Raw genomic sequence first — 16,225 nt, 5'->3', positions numbered from 1 at the left:
GCAGCACCTGTCCGTTCCGCTGCACCAAATTCCGCCTGAAGCGGACCCAAGAGGCAAAACAAAAGAACAAAAACCCTCAAACTGCCTGACCTACGGGGCTGAAGGAATGCATTGTTTGTCCCTTCCGTCCAGTTGAGAAGATGTGGGAGGGGGCTCTAGGTTCAAATTCCTATTGCTAGAGAGAGACCGGCCCTGCGGCACCTAAACGTCGGGAGGGCCAGAGGGATCGTGAATGTGCCAGGTCCCTCCTCGGTGGGTACAGAAGAGGTACAAGGGAGCACAGTGGCCCAGCAGCCGATGCAAGCCTAACTAGTGTCCTCCCCATCTCTGAAACGGCTTTCTTTCAAAACCAGCACCTTCTTCTCATTTAGGGCAGATGAAAGAAACCTGTTTTCGCTGTACGATTTTACTAAAATCAAAATATGTTCTGCTTCAAGAAGCAGAACAAGAAGGCGGAGGTGGCGGGCACTTCTGAGAGGTTTTTGACAGCACATCCCCCAGCCCTTCCCCCTCACCTCCTGGCTCGCCTAAGGAGTCCCCTGGGAAGGCAGGATATAACCCTGAATCAGGGCTCCAGGACTGTACAGCTGCTGGCTGTAACGTTATTGGATGCCCGAAGTGTCGCCGCTCTCTGAACGCTTGACCGCTAGCACCCGTGCTTACGTGGCTCAGGACCCAGGCCCCAAAACTGGGTCAGTGGGGGTTTGTGGGGTCTCACTCCTCCCCTGCGCCCCTCTCTAGATAAGAGACTCCGGGATCTAATGCCGAACGATTATGGTCGCCCCCGCCCTCTGGTTATGCGCTCACGCCTAAGAGGTGTAGGGCTGGAGCCTGCGGAGGCCGCTCTGAGCCTCCCCGCCCTGCGACCCTGCCTGAGGGCTCCTGTCCCACCCAACCCTCAGGTGCCCGCCCCGCCCCGCAGCAGGCGGAAAGAGCGGAAAAGCCATACCTCCCCCGTTCTGGAAGGCCAGGTAGGGAAACCTCCAGACATTGCCCAGCCCCACTGCGTACCCCACCATGGACAGGATGAAGTCCAGTTTGCTGGACCAGTTCCCTCGGGCCTTATTCTCATCCCCTTGCTCGTCCTCCTGGGGGCGGAAAAGCACATTGTCGATAAGAGCCCCGAGTAGGTCCACAAGCAGGCCCCTTCCACCCCTCCCCCCGGCTAGGGGTCCTTCCCAGCAAGCAGGCTCCCACTTCTCAACTGAGGATGCATCGGCAAGCAGGACCCCAAATCTAAAGAAAGGATGCATCTACAAGCAGGGACCTCACCCCTCAACCCTGCACTGAGAGTCAATCAGCAAGCAGGTCCCCAATTCTGATCTGAAGATCCATCTGAAACAGACCCAAAACCCCCTCTTTCCCAGATCATACAGTCAGGGCACACCAGCAAGCAGCTCTCCCCAAACCTTGAACCTGTAAGGTGATTGCAAGCAGGTCCCTCCATCCCCAAACCCTCACCAAGAATTTATTTGGCAAGCATCATGCCTGGAGTTCCCAGCAAGCAGGTTCCTAATTAATCCTCTCCCACAAAAAAGCCTTCACCACACCCCCTCCTCAGCCCTTTCTTCCTTTAGAGTATGTGACAAGAACAGAAAGAGAGCTGCAATGCCGAAGCCAGCCGGAGCCCCTGCCTTACTTTCTTGACCAAACCAGAACCTGCCTGGTCAACTAATTTAAGAAGGCATCCTTCAAGACTAATGCAAGGGAGATGGGCAGGAGGGAGATTTGAAGGTGAAACAAGAGGGAAAACAAACAAACAAAAAAGGTTGATATGGGAAGACACAAGCCATCTACAACCTTGAGTTCTGGTCTAAATTTTACTACTAACCAGCTGGACAACCCCAGGCAAGCCCCTTGCTCTCTCTGAACCTCCATGTCTCATCTGTAAAAGAGGCTTAAAATAACTGCCCCCTGAAGCCCTTGCCAGCTTCAGCAGTCTATGAATCTTTGAGGCTCATTTCTTCAAGCTCACACTAAGATGCTTTCTTGGGGCAGTGCCTGGTCATGGAATGCCTCACTATTACTCAGGAAAAATGGGGGGAGACCACCCCAAATAAACTCTGAAAATGTTCAGGACACCTAGACACTGCACAAAGCTTTCCAGGGACTCAGGCCACCGCACAGTTTCCACCTCCTCAGTCACCCTTCACCTCCTATTGTAGTAACTTGCTAGGTCTCATACTTTTCTACAGGCTGTGGAGGACACAGCAGCAGTTGTCAGGAGAAGTCTTGGGGAGGGAGAAAGAGCCAGGGTGAGTGTCAGAAAGGCACAATCAGAAAGATGGGCAGGGCTGAAAATAAGTACTTTCAGAAACCAAACATCTTTAACATCCTCCCTTTCATCCTCCCACACACAGACCACCTCCACTCCTAATCCCACCCTTCAATCCTTCCAGAGCTGCAAAGGGTGGGAGTTCCAGCTCCTTCTGCCGCAGTGCGGAGGTTAAGCAAGACAAGTGAAACAAATATTCTGCTCCACCTGGGGTCACACTGTGGGATACATGCTGTCCGAGGCAGATAATACACATAGAAAAACCCTCCAGATGTGGACTCCAAAAGGAAAGGCAAGTGGGAAATTCTATGTTTATTTCGAGTTCTGACACCACAAGCTCCTGCTATGTGGGCCTGTGGATAAGTGCGAGTGTGAGTGTGTGTGTGTGTGCAAACACTAGAGTAACTAAAGATAGAAGGGCTGTATAAATCCTAAACCTCACACAGGCATAAATTTTGGTCCAGGCCCCACTGCTGGATATATGCCTAGTCCCTGAGGCCAGGAAAGGAGAGGAGATAGCAGAAAGGCAGGCAGTGAGAAGGGAAGAGCTGAAGTGGATGAAAAAGGACAGAAGAAAGAAGAGATCAGAGAAGGAAGGAGAGAGACAGAGGGAAATGGAAGAGAACAAAAGCCTATATGAGATAGCGGGCCACCAGCGAAAGTTGCCTTTATTCGTAACCCAAGGATTGGGATTTGCTCTGTGGGTTTTTCACACCTCTAATTAAGTGGTAAAGGATCAAATGCAAGAGGGGATTCAGATTAGTGGAGCCTGAAGCTTATACAATTGAGGGAGGTTACTTTAGGGAAAAAAATAGAAAATTTCGGCAAAAGTAGACACCAGGTTTTGGAAGGACCCAGGCAAAGGACAGGCCCCAAAGCTTAAGCTTCAGTAGCCTCAGGTAAACCCACCTCGCATCAAATGAGTTCTCACGTAATAAGCGTTACTGGTAGTGTAAAGGCTACAAAACTTAAACTGTTATCCTCCTACCCCTCCACCCCAGCCTCCACCACCTGGCTTTGTTCTGAATTTTCTCCCTCTTTTTGTTTAATTAAGAAATTATTTTTGAAAAGAAAAGACAATCATTGGCAGGAGAGGGAGTCTGTCTGCATAAAAGGGTGGGATCTATCTGCCTCAACTGCTTCGTGAATCCGGACCTGGATTCCCACTACAGCCAAGGCTGGGAAGGGGCAGGTCGTGGCCCCTCTGGCAGGGTCACTGCAGCCCTCGCGCCCTGAACTGCCGACCCCAGCGCAGTGCGAGCTTCCGAAGCCCCAAAGCCGCCTCCCGCATCCATCACCTGGCACTGCCAACCGGTTTCCCCATCAGCACACGTGCACCCGCCACGGCCCGGCTGGCCTCTCTCGCGCAGCTGGAGAGCAGGACACTGTGCGGGCCGAATGCAACCGCTTACCTGGGTGGCAACGGTGGCCACGCTGCCCGGGAGCACGGACGTGATTCCATCCGTGCCCAGCACCACGGTGCTCTGGCTCATGTTCACCCAGCCCACGGCAGGGGTATTGTTCCGCTCCAGGGTGCCCTTGCCCACACTCACGTTCGCATCCCCCTCCGGGCCTCGCAGAGCAGGGATCTTACAGTGCAGCGCGTTGCCGCGCGCAGAGCTCCCAGGAGAGGGGACGGCCTGCGCGCCTTGTGCCTCTCTCAAGTCCCGCAGAGCTGCCGAGGCCGCCTGCGCCCGCGGGCTACTGAGTTTGCAAGACCCCACTCCTGGCCGCTCAGCCTCGCAGGCTCGCGCGTCCGCTGACTGGAAAGTCTGGGCGCCGGTGGAAGCGGACCTGGGCACGTGTGGCGGCGGCGGGGCGGCAGCCGCGCGAAGCTCCTTCTCCGGGCTCGTCCTGGGAGCGCATGGGCCATCCGGGTGGCCCTGCGCCGCCGCCGCCTCCGGGCTGTTGGCTGGCTGTTTATTCATTTCCTTGGGAGCACTGCAATCCTGCAAACACAATGTCAAGTTCGTGCAAAACAAAGTCACAACAGCTTTTAAAATACCTGTATCTACATATGGAGACGTTCACAACTCAGATCCAGATACAATATCTGGGGAAGCAAATTGGAATCTGAATTTTTTCTGTTAAGAAAGACTGCAATCAGTATTTCTCAATTTGCCCGCTTCATCAATAACCAGATGACAAAGAAGCTAATATTTCCTCCCTAGTGGAGGATGAACTAAGAAAAGAGGCAGAAATGTAATTTTGTAAGGGTAAAGGGGGAGTGAAAATAGTCCTAGAGTCATGAGCTCCCCTCCCTCTTTGGATTTCACATCACAGCTGTGGGTGCCCGCATCCCCATTACCATTCTAGAAAGATTCTTTAATTTTCCGCCCCATTTCCTTTGTCATTCAACAATGCACATTGCCTTTTTCCCCCATAGACAAGCTGTGGCCACAAAGCTGATGCCCTGGCACCTGCGAGCGCTTGAGGCCAAATTGGTGGAGTCTCAGCGCTCCACAACCCGCCTCCTCCCGCCAGGTAGCAAAGAAAGGTTAAGAATCACGATCAAAATAACCACAAAAAATCCGACAACGATAATAAATTTAAGACACAGAGTAGTAATTAGGTTTGTTATCTTACACAACTTATATTCACTTCCAGATTCCCAGACATGTAAAAGAATATGCAAAGTTTTTTTGTTCTTTTGTTTGTTTGTTTGTTTTTGTGTAACTATTCACAGGCGTCTAATATCCTTCACAACCCTACGCTGGCTTGAGTACCAAAACTCATGACTAATTTTTATTCTCTTTTTCCCAGTTCACTTTCAAATGAAAAGAACTGCCAGCGGTGATTTTCCTAGCCACTTTCTCCCCTCGTGTTATCTTTCAGGGCTTCCTAAACATTAGCACCAATAATTATTATTACACTGTAATAATCCTATTATCTTCACCTCCACTACACTCTTCTTGTCTAACCCCCTTTCACAAGCACGCAAAATACAACTCCTCAATTTGCAGAAATCTGAATACCTCGGTTTCAGCCAGCATTTGTCTCAATAGCCTCTAGGACCTAGAGCAACTCGCCTCTGTACCGGCATCTGGCTTTTCAGCACCGAGGACAGTGCCCGGGATCGGGTCTTTAGGAGCCACAGCCAACATCTCAGCTCTGCAGCCTAGGAAACCTCTTTGAGACCTCAGGTGACGCTCACAAGTACAAACACCTAGGGCTGCGAGAATTGTTCTCCTCGTCCCCCCCCATTTCCCCCCACCCAATGCACAGACATCTCCAAAAGAAATAGCCAAAACGAATCTGCTTTTCCTATCCCCTCAGCCCCTTTTCCTCTTGAAAGAACAAAAGCAAACACTCACCATGTCTGACACAGGCAACAGATTGAACTGGTGGAGGGTGAAACCCGCTATTGACAAGACTGGGTTTGGTTCCAGCAGGAGAGGCGCTTTCTATATCTCCTTGGGAAAGGCCGGGTTTGCGTCAGTGCAAAGCAAGGTGCCCTTGGTTTGACATTTTCTTGATAATACAAGTTTGATAAATCATTACCCCCTTGGATTCAAGTTTTAAAGGGACAACAGCCTAGAGTATGCTGGCCAGTTGTCGCTCCAGCGGGAGGGGGCTGCGTGTTTGGCGTGACTCATGTGGGTCTGATTACTAAACCGAAACCGGCAGGAGGGGAAGACAGAAGTTTGCCTCCTCCTAATTAAGGGAAACATGGGAGGGACACGTCCCACTGCACCCAAGGCAAGGCGCAGTCGCCAACAGAGTGGATCGGGATGTAGAGGTGGGGGAGGGAGCTAAACCACTGTCTTCTCTTTCCCTTTCACTATATTCCATTGCTCTCTCCCCCAATCTTCAGGGATGCCGAAAATATTACTCCAAAAGAGACTGAGGGTCTGCGCATAGCCCCACAGCTCTGCGATGGCTGAAGCAGACATGGGTCCTGCATTTATCAAGGTGTACCTACCTAGCATGTATGTGGACTTTAGATTCTCACATCCCTACCCTTCCGGACAGTCAGTGTTGGACGAATCCTGGATTTTTGCTTAAAAATTGGGATCTAGTATTTCCGTTCCTATTTCTGTTAACACAATCAGGAGAAAACTCTGAGTATAACTGACCGTTCTCATTGCATTTTTAAGTTCTTCTGAAGACGTTTTAGAGAAATGAAAACGAAGATTTTCCAACACAGACCTAGTTCTTAGGTCACTTTCAAAGTCAAGAGAAACCCATTCTTTCTTTGTAGTCCTTTCAATAAAATCCTACCAGAGCCAGGCCTGATTTGGCAGCGCGGGACCTTAGAGACCGTCCAAATCTAGATGCCCACCAATAGGGTTGGGGGGCCCGGGGGGGGGGAGCCGTACCAGGAAGTGGAAGTTCAACAGTACTGTGGCGGGGATGGGATTGGGGATGGCGATAAAAAGATGGACTTTCTTTTTGGTACAATGCAATAGCTATAATCAGGAGAAGAGAAAACGCCTTTACAAAGAAGGTGTAGTTTGGAGACTAGAAGGGGATTATCAGCAAAATGCTTCCCTCCTCTCCTTACTTGCTGTTCTAGCTTGGGGAACCCCTGGCCTCGGGGATGAGGAGCCAAGGACAGCAGTTGTCCTTTCCCTACTGCCAACAGCCCAGCCCACTGCCTCAGGGTGCGCGCCGTCGCAAGCGGCTGGGCCGTCCCCGCTCGGCGGGAGGACACTGCCGCGGCGGCGGCGGCCGCAGGCGTAGGCTGCTGTGGCAGATTGCAGCGGGCGCCGGGGGCACTGAGGGGCGCCCTCCTGCCCCTCTGGAGAGCCCGAGAGTGTTTGGATGCCTCTGCTGGTTGGCTCTCCCGCCTAGCCCCTCTAAAGGGCAACTGGCTGGGGACACACGGTCTGCATTGCCTTTGGTGGGGGCAGGAGGAGGAGATCTTTCTTTTGAGACGCCTTGAGGATTTCAGGTCGCTTTTTATTGCAGTTTTGAGCTAACGTCTATTTGGATCTCAATACTCAACCATTGTGCCAGGGCTATCCATGAATTATCCCGGTTAGATTTGGCAATTGCCTTTCAGAAACTGCACAATTGCAAAGCTAAGGAAATTGGGGCTCAGAAAGTCGTTTCTGAGACCTGGAGAAGATCCCAACCACCTCCCGCGGGGCTGTCTCTGGGGTCAGTCGCGCACTCCCTGGGGCCAGCTTGTAGGGCGAGGCCGGGAATTAGGGTTAAGAGGGTGAGGTGAGGTGGGCTGTGGTGGACTCTGGCTGCAGGAGGGTCTTCTGAGTGGGTGGGACTGAGAATTCTGCAGGGGTGCCTGCTCAAGTTCCGGCTGGCGCTGAGAAGCAGCCCGCAGGCTCTTGGCATCTTGGGGGAGGCCAAGAGAACCTAAGGGTGTTTCCGCCTAAACAGTCCCCAGTTTCCGAGAGGGCTCAAGACGAATGAATGCGAGAACTGTAGAAGACAAGCCTGGCAGGCAGGCTCGGGCTCAGAGAGCGATCGGCCAGAGCGGTACCAAGACGCGGGCCCAAAGATCGGTGTAGGCCTCCCTCTGCAGTTCCCCGGCCGACTTCCCCGAGGGACAGTCACGACTTTGGAAGGTTCTGGCCAGTTTCCCAATTTGCATTTGAGCAGCCCCCGCAAAGGGCCAGGTGAGAATGGAGCGTCCACGCGGTGCCCGGACGTTCCAGGGCGCACAGACTTGGCTGCCCCGGGAGGAAGGGGGAGAACTGGGCAGAGGCGGCGGAATCCTGCCGGCCTTCTCACTTCCCCCAGCTGCGGCCCTGGGCCTGAGTGACGCCCAGCGCCGCCGTTTGGCCCCCAGGCCTGACGTTTGGTCCGCTGGCCCTCCCCGGCCCGGTGAACACTTGGGTTCCTGCGTGGGGCCTGCCGCGCGTCAGGCTCTGCAGAGGCGGGTGACGCGGAGGAACTGCTACGGGGTTTGGCAGACGTGCTATTAGAGCTCCTGGCCTCCCCCCACTTTCAGCCGCAAAATCCTAGAAGGGAGGGGCTGCGTGAAGAACAGAGGGAGGGTCTGGAGCGGAGAGGCCTGGAGGTGTCGCTATGAGGCCAACGCGGGGGCGGAGGGGCGAGCACCAGCCCGGCTTGAAGGTTGGGGTTCAGGGGAGGGAGAGAGCGTGCTGAGGTAGGAAGCCAGGCCCTGGAGCAGCATGTCGTGAGTATGGGTGTGTGTCAGCGCCTACGAAGCGCAGAGGATGGAACCGCAGTATTAAAAAAAAAAAAAAAAAAGACCAGCCGCACGTCCTCTAGACGCGGGCCTCCGCCCCCGCCCTCCGCAGACGCCTGTTTGTAGTGATAATCTGGCCCAGCGCGCCGCAGCCAAGGAGGCCGTAAATCCGCATCCATCACCGCGCAGCCATTCGGTCTGAATTAGCCAGTCACTACGGCCTTAATTACTTTGTCAAAGATGAAAAATAGTAATTGATTTTTGTCCTCGATCACTTTGTTCCCTCCCCTCCTGCCTTGCAGATAAGCAAATAAATATTTTTGAAAACTCGTGTCCACTCGGTTGTATGGGGGTAACCTACTGAAAAACAGGCCATCCGGTGACAGTCCTGACGCCAGTGTTACTGCCAAGACCCGAAAAGTGAGCTGCAACCCAGACAGGAGAGGGCCCAGAGGGCGGCCTAGGGCATTGAAGTCGCTGCCCTCCTTCTCACTAAGGAAGGAGAGAGGAGGGAAAGGTACCGGTGTTTTATGAGCGCTTGCTCTGGCGTTAGCAGGGCACTGTGGCACCAGCCTTCTCTGGTCCTCAGGGCAGCATGCGAGAAAGAGCTGCCAGCGCGACTGACAGGAGAAGAAACGCGTCCAGGGTCAGCGGGCAGAGCCTAGCTTTGAGCCCGGGTCTGTGTTGGCTCCCCTCTCCATCCACCACATGAGGGACAGAGTATGAGCGCCTATGTCTATGTTTATGTGATTTTAACATGGGAGTCGTTAACACCTACAACTTCCACAGATGATGGATGTGAGGGCTCAGTGTGGGTTTCAGGTGACATGGCCGATAGTCAAGAAGCCGCCGTATTTTTGTCCCACTTGTCTACTACTGCCCAGCTCCATTGCACTGTTGTTCTGTGCCAAGAATGTGGGCTCCATAGATACACTGCACCACCTCCTAGCTCTGTGACCTCGGTGGGGGGAAATTCCCCATTAGCAAAATGAGCATAATAAAAATTAACCTACCTCGGCTGGTGCAGTGGCTCATGCCTGTAATCCCAGCACTTTGGAAGGCTGAGGCGGGCGGATCATGAGGTCAGGAGATCGAGACCATCCTGGCTAACATGGTGAAACCCCACCTCTACTAAAAATACAAAAAATTGGCTGGGTGTAGTGGCACGCGCCTGTAGTCCCAGCTACTTAGGAGGCTGAGGCAGGAGAACAGCTTGAACCCGGGAGGTGGAGGTTGCAGTGAGCCAAGATGGCGCCATTACACTCCAGCCTGGGCCACAGAGCGAGACTCCGTCTCAGAAAAAAAAAGAATTAACCTAACCTCAAGGGTGGCCTGAGGATTAAATGAAAGAATGCATGCAAAGTGCCTAGATTGAAAGTACCGGCATACTTTCAATAAGCTATTGTTATTAATATCATTCAATCTATAGGAAACATATGTTTGAAGCCCCTCAGAATTAGCAAATAAGACAAATCCCTCTTCCTGGGCCAGAAGGTTTAATATGGGTAGACTTACACAGAATAGAAAACCTTACAAAATATGTAATGATTGTGCAACATTTCTCCCTCATTCAATGTTTGGTCGCCCAATAATCAAGTATTTACCTTTACTAAATGAAAATTAGGAGCATCCTGGAAAAGTGCTCAAATACAGAAGCTGCTATGAGTTTTTCCTGAGGCACCTTTTGTTTAGATAAGGGAAATTTCAATAAAAAGAAAGGGCAGAAGCTTGAAGTTTCATAATCAGCCTCACTGTTCAGTTTTCATCTGACCCCAGGGTGTCAGGGAAACACAAGTTAATCAAAGCAAGCATCCCTCATCATAGCATTTCAGAAAGAGCTCATACTTGGAAATCAGTGGTTCAGCTAAATAATCAATCTGTGCAAAATGTAGGTCCAAAATTCCAAGACTCAGACATGCAGGATGCTTGTTCCTGAGTCAGCAGTAATGATGATTCTCACTTCACTGCAGCAAAACACAGGGCAGTGGGTGCTAGCGCAGAAACAGAGAAGTATATGACAAGATGAAAAGGATGTTCAAGGTCATCTGTAGTCCCACATGCCTGCCTTACCAGTGAGAAAGCAGAGTTCCAGGTCCAGGGAGGAAAAGTGAGCACTCAAGGTCATTTGACAAATTAGAAACAAAGTCTAGTGGCATATCTTTAAAAAAGAAAGAAAGAAAAAAGAACTATATTATCCTTTGATCCAGCAATCTCACTCTTAGGAATCTATCCCAGAGAAATAAAAAACCATAGTGCAAGAGCGTTTATTATACCATAGTTGATAAAGTGAAAGCCTGCGGAAAAAAGAAATAGCCACATTAGATCATTAGAGTATCTGCAGCGTGGAATGATTTGTAGCTGATAAAAAGATTGAATTAGAACCATACAGAGATTGGAGAGATTTTCATGATGTATTGAGAAAAGCCAGGTACATTAAAGTGTGTATAATAGAATCTTTTATAAAATAAACAGTAACTAAAATGCCATGTCTGTCTGTCTCTCTCTCTCTGTCTCTCCGTGTGTGTGTGTATGTGAATGCACACACATAAGTTAGTAAATAAGATTACTGGCAGAAAATGTGGGCATTGATGTGAGCTCAGGAGATAAGGGAAGAGCCAAGCAGAAAAAGTGGAGGGAGGGTGAGAAACATGGACTTAAACAAAAATAGTTCTACTAGTCATACTTATAAATTTATGTAAAATGTATATAAAAAATTTTAAGAAAAGAATTCAGCACTAGAATCTATTGCTTTTATTAATGAGGATATTCACCAAGAAGGCTACTTTCAATAGGAAGTATTACCCCTACACCTATTTTATTGTCTTTCTCTGAAGAGTAGAGCTCAGAAAAATGAATTCAGCTAATTAAGGATCCCAGCTACCAATATTTGGCTAATCTTCCTTCCTCAGGTCCTCATGTTTCTATCTCTTAGCTCTGCTGGGGTAGAACCAGGGCATAATTAAGACCTTCAGAGGACACAGTCTTGGAAAATATGATGCTCCTCTCCTACCCCCACCCTTATCCTTATAATGTACACTAAACTATAAAGTAATTTACATTAAAATCACACCAAACTGAAAATTCCTGATTTCTATTTTTTCCATAATGATAACATTAATATCTCTCCAGTACGCATGATACATTCACCCCTTTCCTCTGCTGCCTTTTCTTTTCATCCTTTTGGTAGTCGTGCTTTGCTTGTTGCGTATGTTTGGTGAAACTACTTGGTAATCTCCTTCCAGGTATGAGTCTTCTGTGTTTATCCATCTGCTGAAAGTTCCCAAACCCCAAAATGAGAGATACTAGCCTTGTAAGAGATGTCAGGTCTCAAATACGTTTATTATTGGAAACAGGAGACTTCTAATACAAGAGAATTGATACTGTGTCTGCAATGTTGGTGAATAAGATTCTTTTTTTTCTCTCTTTCTTAAATGTTTCCCTGGTCTTCTCTTTTTGTCCTAGTTGATGGGGCAGTGAGGGGTGGGGAATTAAGTTCAATGTCAGGAAAACCTAGCAGGAATTCCCACAAGCAGAGTGAAACAGATGTTGGAAATCTTCACTGTATAGGCAGTTTACGTAGTTAACCAAGGCTATTGGGTGGAACGTGAAGAAGGTTCAGAAAGGTACAATGGTAAGGATGCTAATCCACGAAGTGGAACTTGAAAAATTCAAGACACTTTACACCTGTAGAGAACTGCCAGACAGCATTTACAAGCTTTAGGACCTTGTGATTTTGTCACTAGATAGCACCCTTGTAAATTGAGTCTAGGGGACTATGGACATTGGTACCCCATTTGTGACTGTTGGTTCTAGCAATCTATGGCATCCAGATTTCTAAGGCTATTTCAAACAATGGCCTGGAGGAGACCAGCTATGCCTACTATTTTTGGCAGACAATCCAGAGTTAGTCATTATGGTGGCTGTCCCTTGGAATGTCACCATTAGAGCTTGGAAATGATCTATAACTCTTTTAGAATAATTTCTTAGAAACTGCATTCTATTTCGGGGTGTTTCTATTTCAGTTTAAACATTTTCCTGGGTGGAGGGTAACATTATATTGTGAAAATAGGGCTTTAGTAGTAGACATTAGTCATGAGTTTGAACCAAGTTCAGCCATTTGTTAACTATGTGTTCTTGGGAAGCTAATATCCAACTTGTGGCTACTAACATTTACTTATCTTCAGAGCCTCACTTTCCTTTTCAATAAAATGGAATTCCTTTGATTGATTAAATAAGATAAAGTGTGTAAAAACTTCTAGCATGGTGCCTAGCAAGAGCTCCTTCTACCTTTAGACACCAGATTTGAAAGTTGCTATCTGAAGTCTGACACTATGCCCTTAGAGATGTACCCAAATGACTCCTTTCTACACATCTTGGTATTCCTGGATTTATTGACCAAATCTTTATGTATTTTGCCCATCTTTTTTCTTTGTTTTTTCAAATAATAGGCCATTCTAGGGACTTTATTCTGCCCACCTTTCTTGGTGGGAAATGAAGTTTGACTGTTTTTCTTTTCTTTTTTTTGAAGTGGGTTCTTTTTTCTATCTCTTCACACTGCGCCTTCCTTAAAATGCCAAGCCCATCGTAACTCTATGCCTTTGCCACTGCAGTGTCCTCTGCCTGAAATGCTCTTCCTTCCAGAATGAATTTATATCTATATGTAAGACTTTGCCCAACATGTGTCTCCTCTTGGAGGTTTTTTATGAACAAAGTTAATATCTCCATTCTCCGTACTTCCCTAGCACTAGTGCATTGTAATTATTTATTTCCATGTGCGTCTTTTCAACTACAATAGCCAATAGCCACGTGTGGCTACTGTCATTTAAATTAATTAAAATAAAATTAAATGTACAATTTCATTCTTCACTCACACTAACTATATTCTTTGCTATACATCTTTGCTCGTGTCTCTAATTTTGATTCTTAGTGTCGGTTCCTCACCATAGAATTACTCCCTAAAGGAATTGCACATTTTTCAGAATTGAATTCACCTTATCTGGACCAGTTTTTTTGATGACTGCCTTCAAAATGCGGACACGGAGCTGTGTATGAAGATGTAGCCAGGCTCTGAGCAGAGAGTGACAGTGCTCTGCGCTTTGTTTTCACTCCTTTTCCTAATGATTCTCAGCAATCTGTGAATACTTCTGGCTATAAAAAAGCCATGGGAACAAAGACCATAGTATGTTTCCATAAAGACCAAATCAGTTTTCTCTTTAGCATAAAGGAATTTTTATGGAAATCATTTTACTTGGTAAATACAAGTATTTGTAATTGTCAGTATGCACAATATCCAAATTTTACAACTATTAGGAGCAAGCAAATAAGCTCATCTGTTTACACAGGATTTAATTAAACAATTGCAAGAAATCACACAAACATTGTTAAAATGTGGAGGATTTGTGAATGCTTCCTCTGCAGCGGAAATGCCTGACTCAGGGCTCTCTCTGGTTTCTACAGATTATGTGGATGATGACATGTTTTTCCAAGTCATTAACTTGGGCACAGCTTTGGGGCCAAATGAGAAGCTACATCCAAACCATTTAAGAGTCTGGGTGATTGGTGGGACACTGACAAAGGAAAGACCCTCTGTCATTGCCCACGGTGGGAGCATTTGGGGAGTGTGATTGCCTGTGACGATGCATGGTTCAACGATTCCATTGTTTCATGAAGGCCTGGTTTCACTGATACCAAGGGAAAAAGGTGGGCTGTGCCCACACAGGCGATTAAGGTGACGCTGTCAAAGGCATTTAGAGTGATTTTTTCCCTTAGAAATCTATTCTGTCACTTTTTGGCATTACAAGGTCTTTTGTATTACATTATAGAAAAGAAATAGGCAAAAAGAAGAAAATAAATCACTTCATCAGGACTCTTTTTCAATTGCAAGGGATAGAAACCCAACTCAAAACTAGCTGACGCTTAGGTGTCAAGTAATGAACAGGTCAAGGTAAAAATGGAGCTGACTTCAGGTAGGCTAGATCCAGGTTGCCCACAGCAACAGGATCCTCTCTTGGAGCCTTGGTCTCTGTGGGTCCATGTTTTCAGACTCTCATGTTGTAGGTGTCATGTGACTCAAAGTTGTGGGTTCCCGTGCTCATAGATTATAATCTAAAGGGAAATAGTATATCTCTACCCAGTTTGGGAGGTTTGGGGAAAGGAGACTGAGATGGTAGCTTTGATGCAGGTAGATTATTTGGGAGTCCCAATGAAGTATTTAGGGAAATGAGAAGAGTCAATAAAGAGTGCATTGATGAGTGAGTTACCTCTGTGGACAATTGGATTCAGGCTCACTGGGGTCCCTCTGAGGAACCATGTGGAATACATGTCAAAGTTTTCCCTCCAGGGGACAGGGAAGCTAGAAGGTGATTTGTCCACAGACTCCCACCCCTTATTGACTAAGGATTGTTCCTGAGAGTATTAAATCCTCAGCACTTGTGGGCACTCTACAGTTGGACTGAGCAAGTTGCTATAGCACTGGAAAAATGTGTCAGGTAGAGAAACAGAGAGACATGGTTGCTTGAGGTGGGGAGCTGTCAGCATGCCAGAAATTGTCCAACATGACTGCAGGTGAACTTGCAGATGGGCCAAAGCAACATGGGCTGGGACATCAATTGCAGCTGCTGTGCTCACCTTTAGTTTCTTCCCCACTCCCTAGGCCAATCACTCAGTACTTTGATCAGTCCAAAGTTGGCCACATGTCTGCCTCTCAAACATGATGGGCAGGCAGCATGCTGTGAATGGAAGCTTCATCAAAATCACCTGGAGAAGAGGAGGCAGTTTTACAAATAAAGAGTGGGGTAGCAAATTAGTTCTCAGAATAAGTGCAGTGGGGGGGGCCGGGCACAGTGGCTCACGCCTGTAATCCTAGCACTTTGGGAGGCCAAGGTGGGTGGATCATGAGGTCAGGAGATCAAGACCATCCTGGCGAACACTGTGAAACCCCATCTCTACTAAAAATACAAAAAAAATAGCCAGGTGTGGTGGCGGGCACCTGTAGTCCCAATTACTCGGGAGGCTGAGGCAGGAGAATGGCATGAACCTGGGGGGCGGAGCTTGCAGTGAGCCCAGATCGCGCCACCGCACTCCAGCCAGCTGGGTAACAGAGTGAAGACTCCGTCTCAAAAAAAAAAAAAAAAAAAGTAAGTGCAGGAGGGATGATGGACAGACTAAATAACAATAGCAATAAATAAGATATTCACTTGCAAACTTTAATCCTATTTTAAGGTTAAAACCACTGAATGTTTTAGTAAATATATTTCTGGATTATGTTTATTTATGCATTTTTCCTTATAAACCAGGATAATACTAGAATTCATATGTTTTATTGCTGCATTTTTTACTTGACCGTATTTAGTAAACACTTTAATATGTAATGAACATTTTGCTGTACATGATTGTAAATATTGTAAAGGTACAGTTGACCCTTGAACAACATGGGTTTGAATTATGCGAGCCCACTTACACATGGGTTTTCTTCAATCAAAAATACAGTGTTGGCCAGGCGCAGTGGCTCATGCCTGTAATCCCAGCACTTTGGGAGGCTGAGGTGGGTGGATGATGAGATCAGGAGTTCAAGACTAGCCTGGCCAACATGGTGAAACCCCATCTCTACTAAAAATACAAAAGTTAGCTGGGTGTGGTGGCAGGTGCCTGTAATCCCAGCTACTCGGGAAGCTGAGGTAGAGAATTGCTTGAACCCGGGAGGTGGAGGTTGCAGTGAGCCGAGATTGCACCACTGCACTCCAGCCTGGGCAACAGAGTGAGACTCCGTCTTGAAAACAAAAGCAAAAAACAGTGTTACCTTTCAATAAAGTTACACTGAGTGTGCTTGTCTCCAG

General features: G+C 48.0%; 1 protein-coding gene across 1 annotated transcript in view; it reads right to left on the bottom strand.

Moving 5' to 3' along the window:
- Nucleotides 1-5,865, bottom strand: part of SLC6A5 (solute carrier family 6 (neurotransmitter transporter), member 5) — a 53,926-nt gene extending 48,061 nt beyond the window's left edge. Inside the window, exons 1-3 of the mRNA XM_011937503.1 lie at nucleotides 5,590-5,865; nucleotides 3,688-4,224; nucleotides 950-1,088 (exon numbers count right to left, since the gene is read on the bottom strand). Of these exons, the coding sequence (XP_011792893.1) occupies nucleotides 950-1,088; nucleotides 3,688-4,224; nucleotides 5,590-5,592 (679 nt within the window). The 5' untranslated portion in view covers nucleotides 5,593-5,865. The remainder of the gene's footprint in view (nucleotides 1-949; nucleotides 1,089-3,687; nucleotides 4,225-5,589) is intronic.
- Between the last annotated feature and the right edge of the window lie 10,360 nt (nucleotides 5,866-16,225).

Source organism: Colobus angolensis, unplaced genomic scaffold (genome assembly GCF_000951035.1).
Source record: "Colobus angolensis palliatus isolate OR3802 unplaced genomic scaffold, Cang.pa_1.0 Scaffold164, whole genome shotgun sequence".
Lineage (NCBI taxonomy): Eukaryota > Metazoa > Chordata > Mammalia > Primates > Cercopithecidae > Colobus > Colobus angolensis.
Note: the sequence above shows the minus strand (reverse complement) of the source record. Positions and strands in the feature narration are given on the sequence as shown.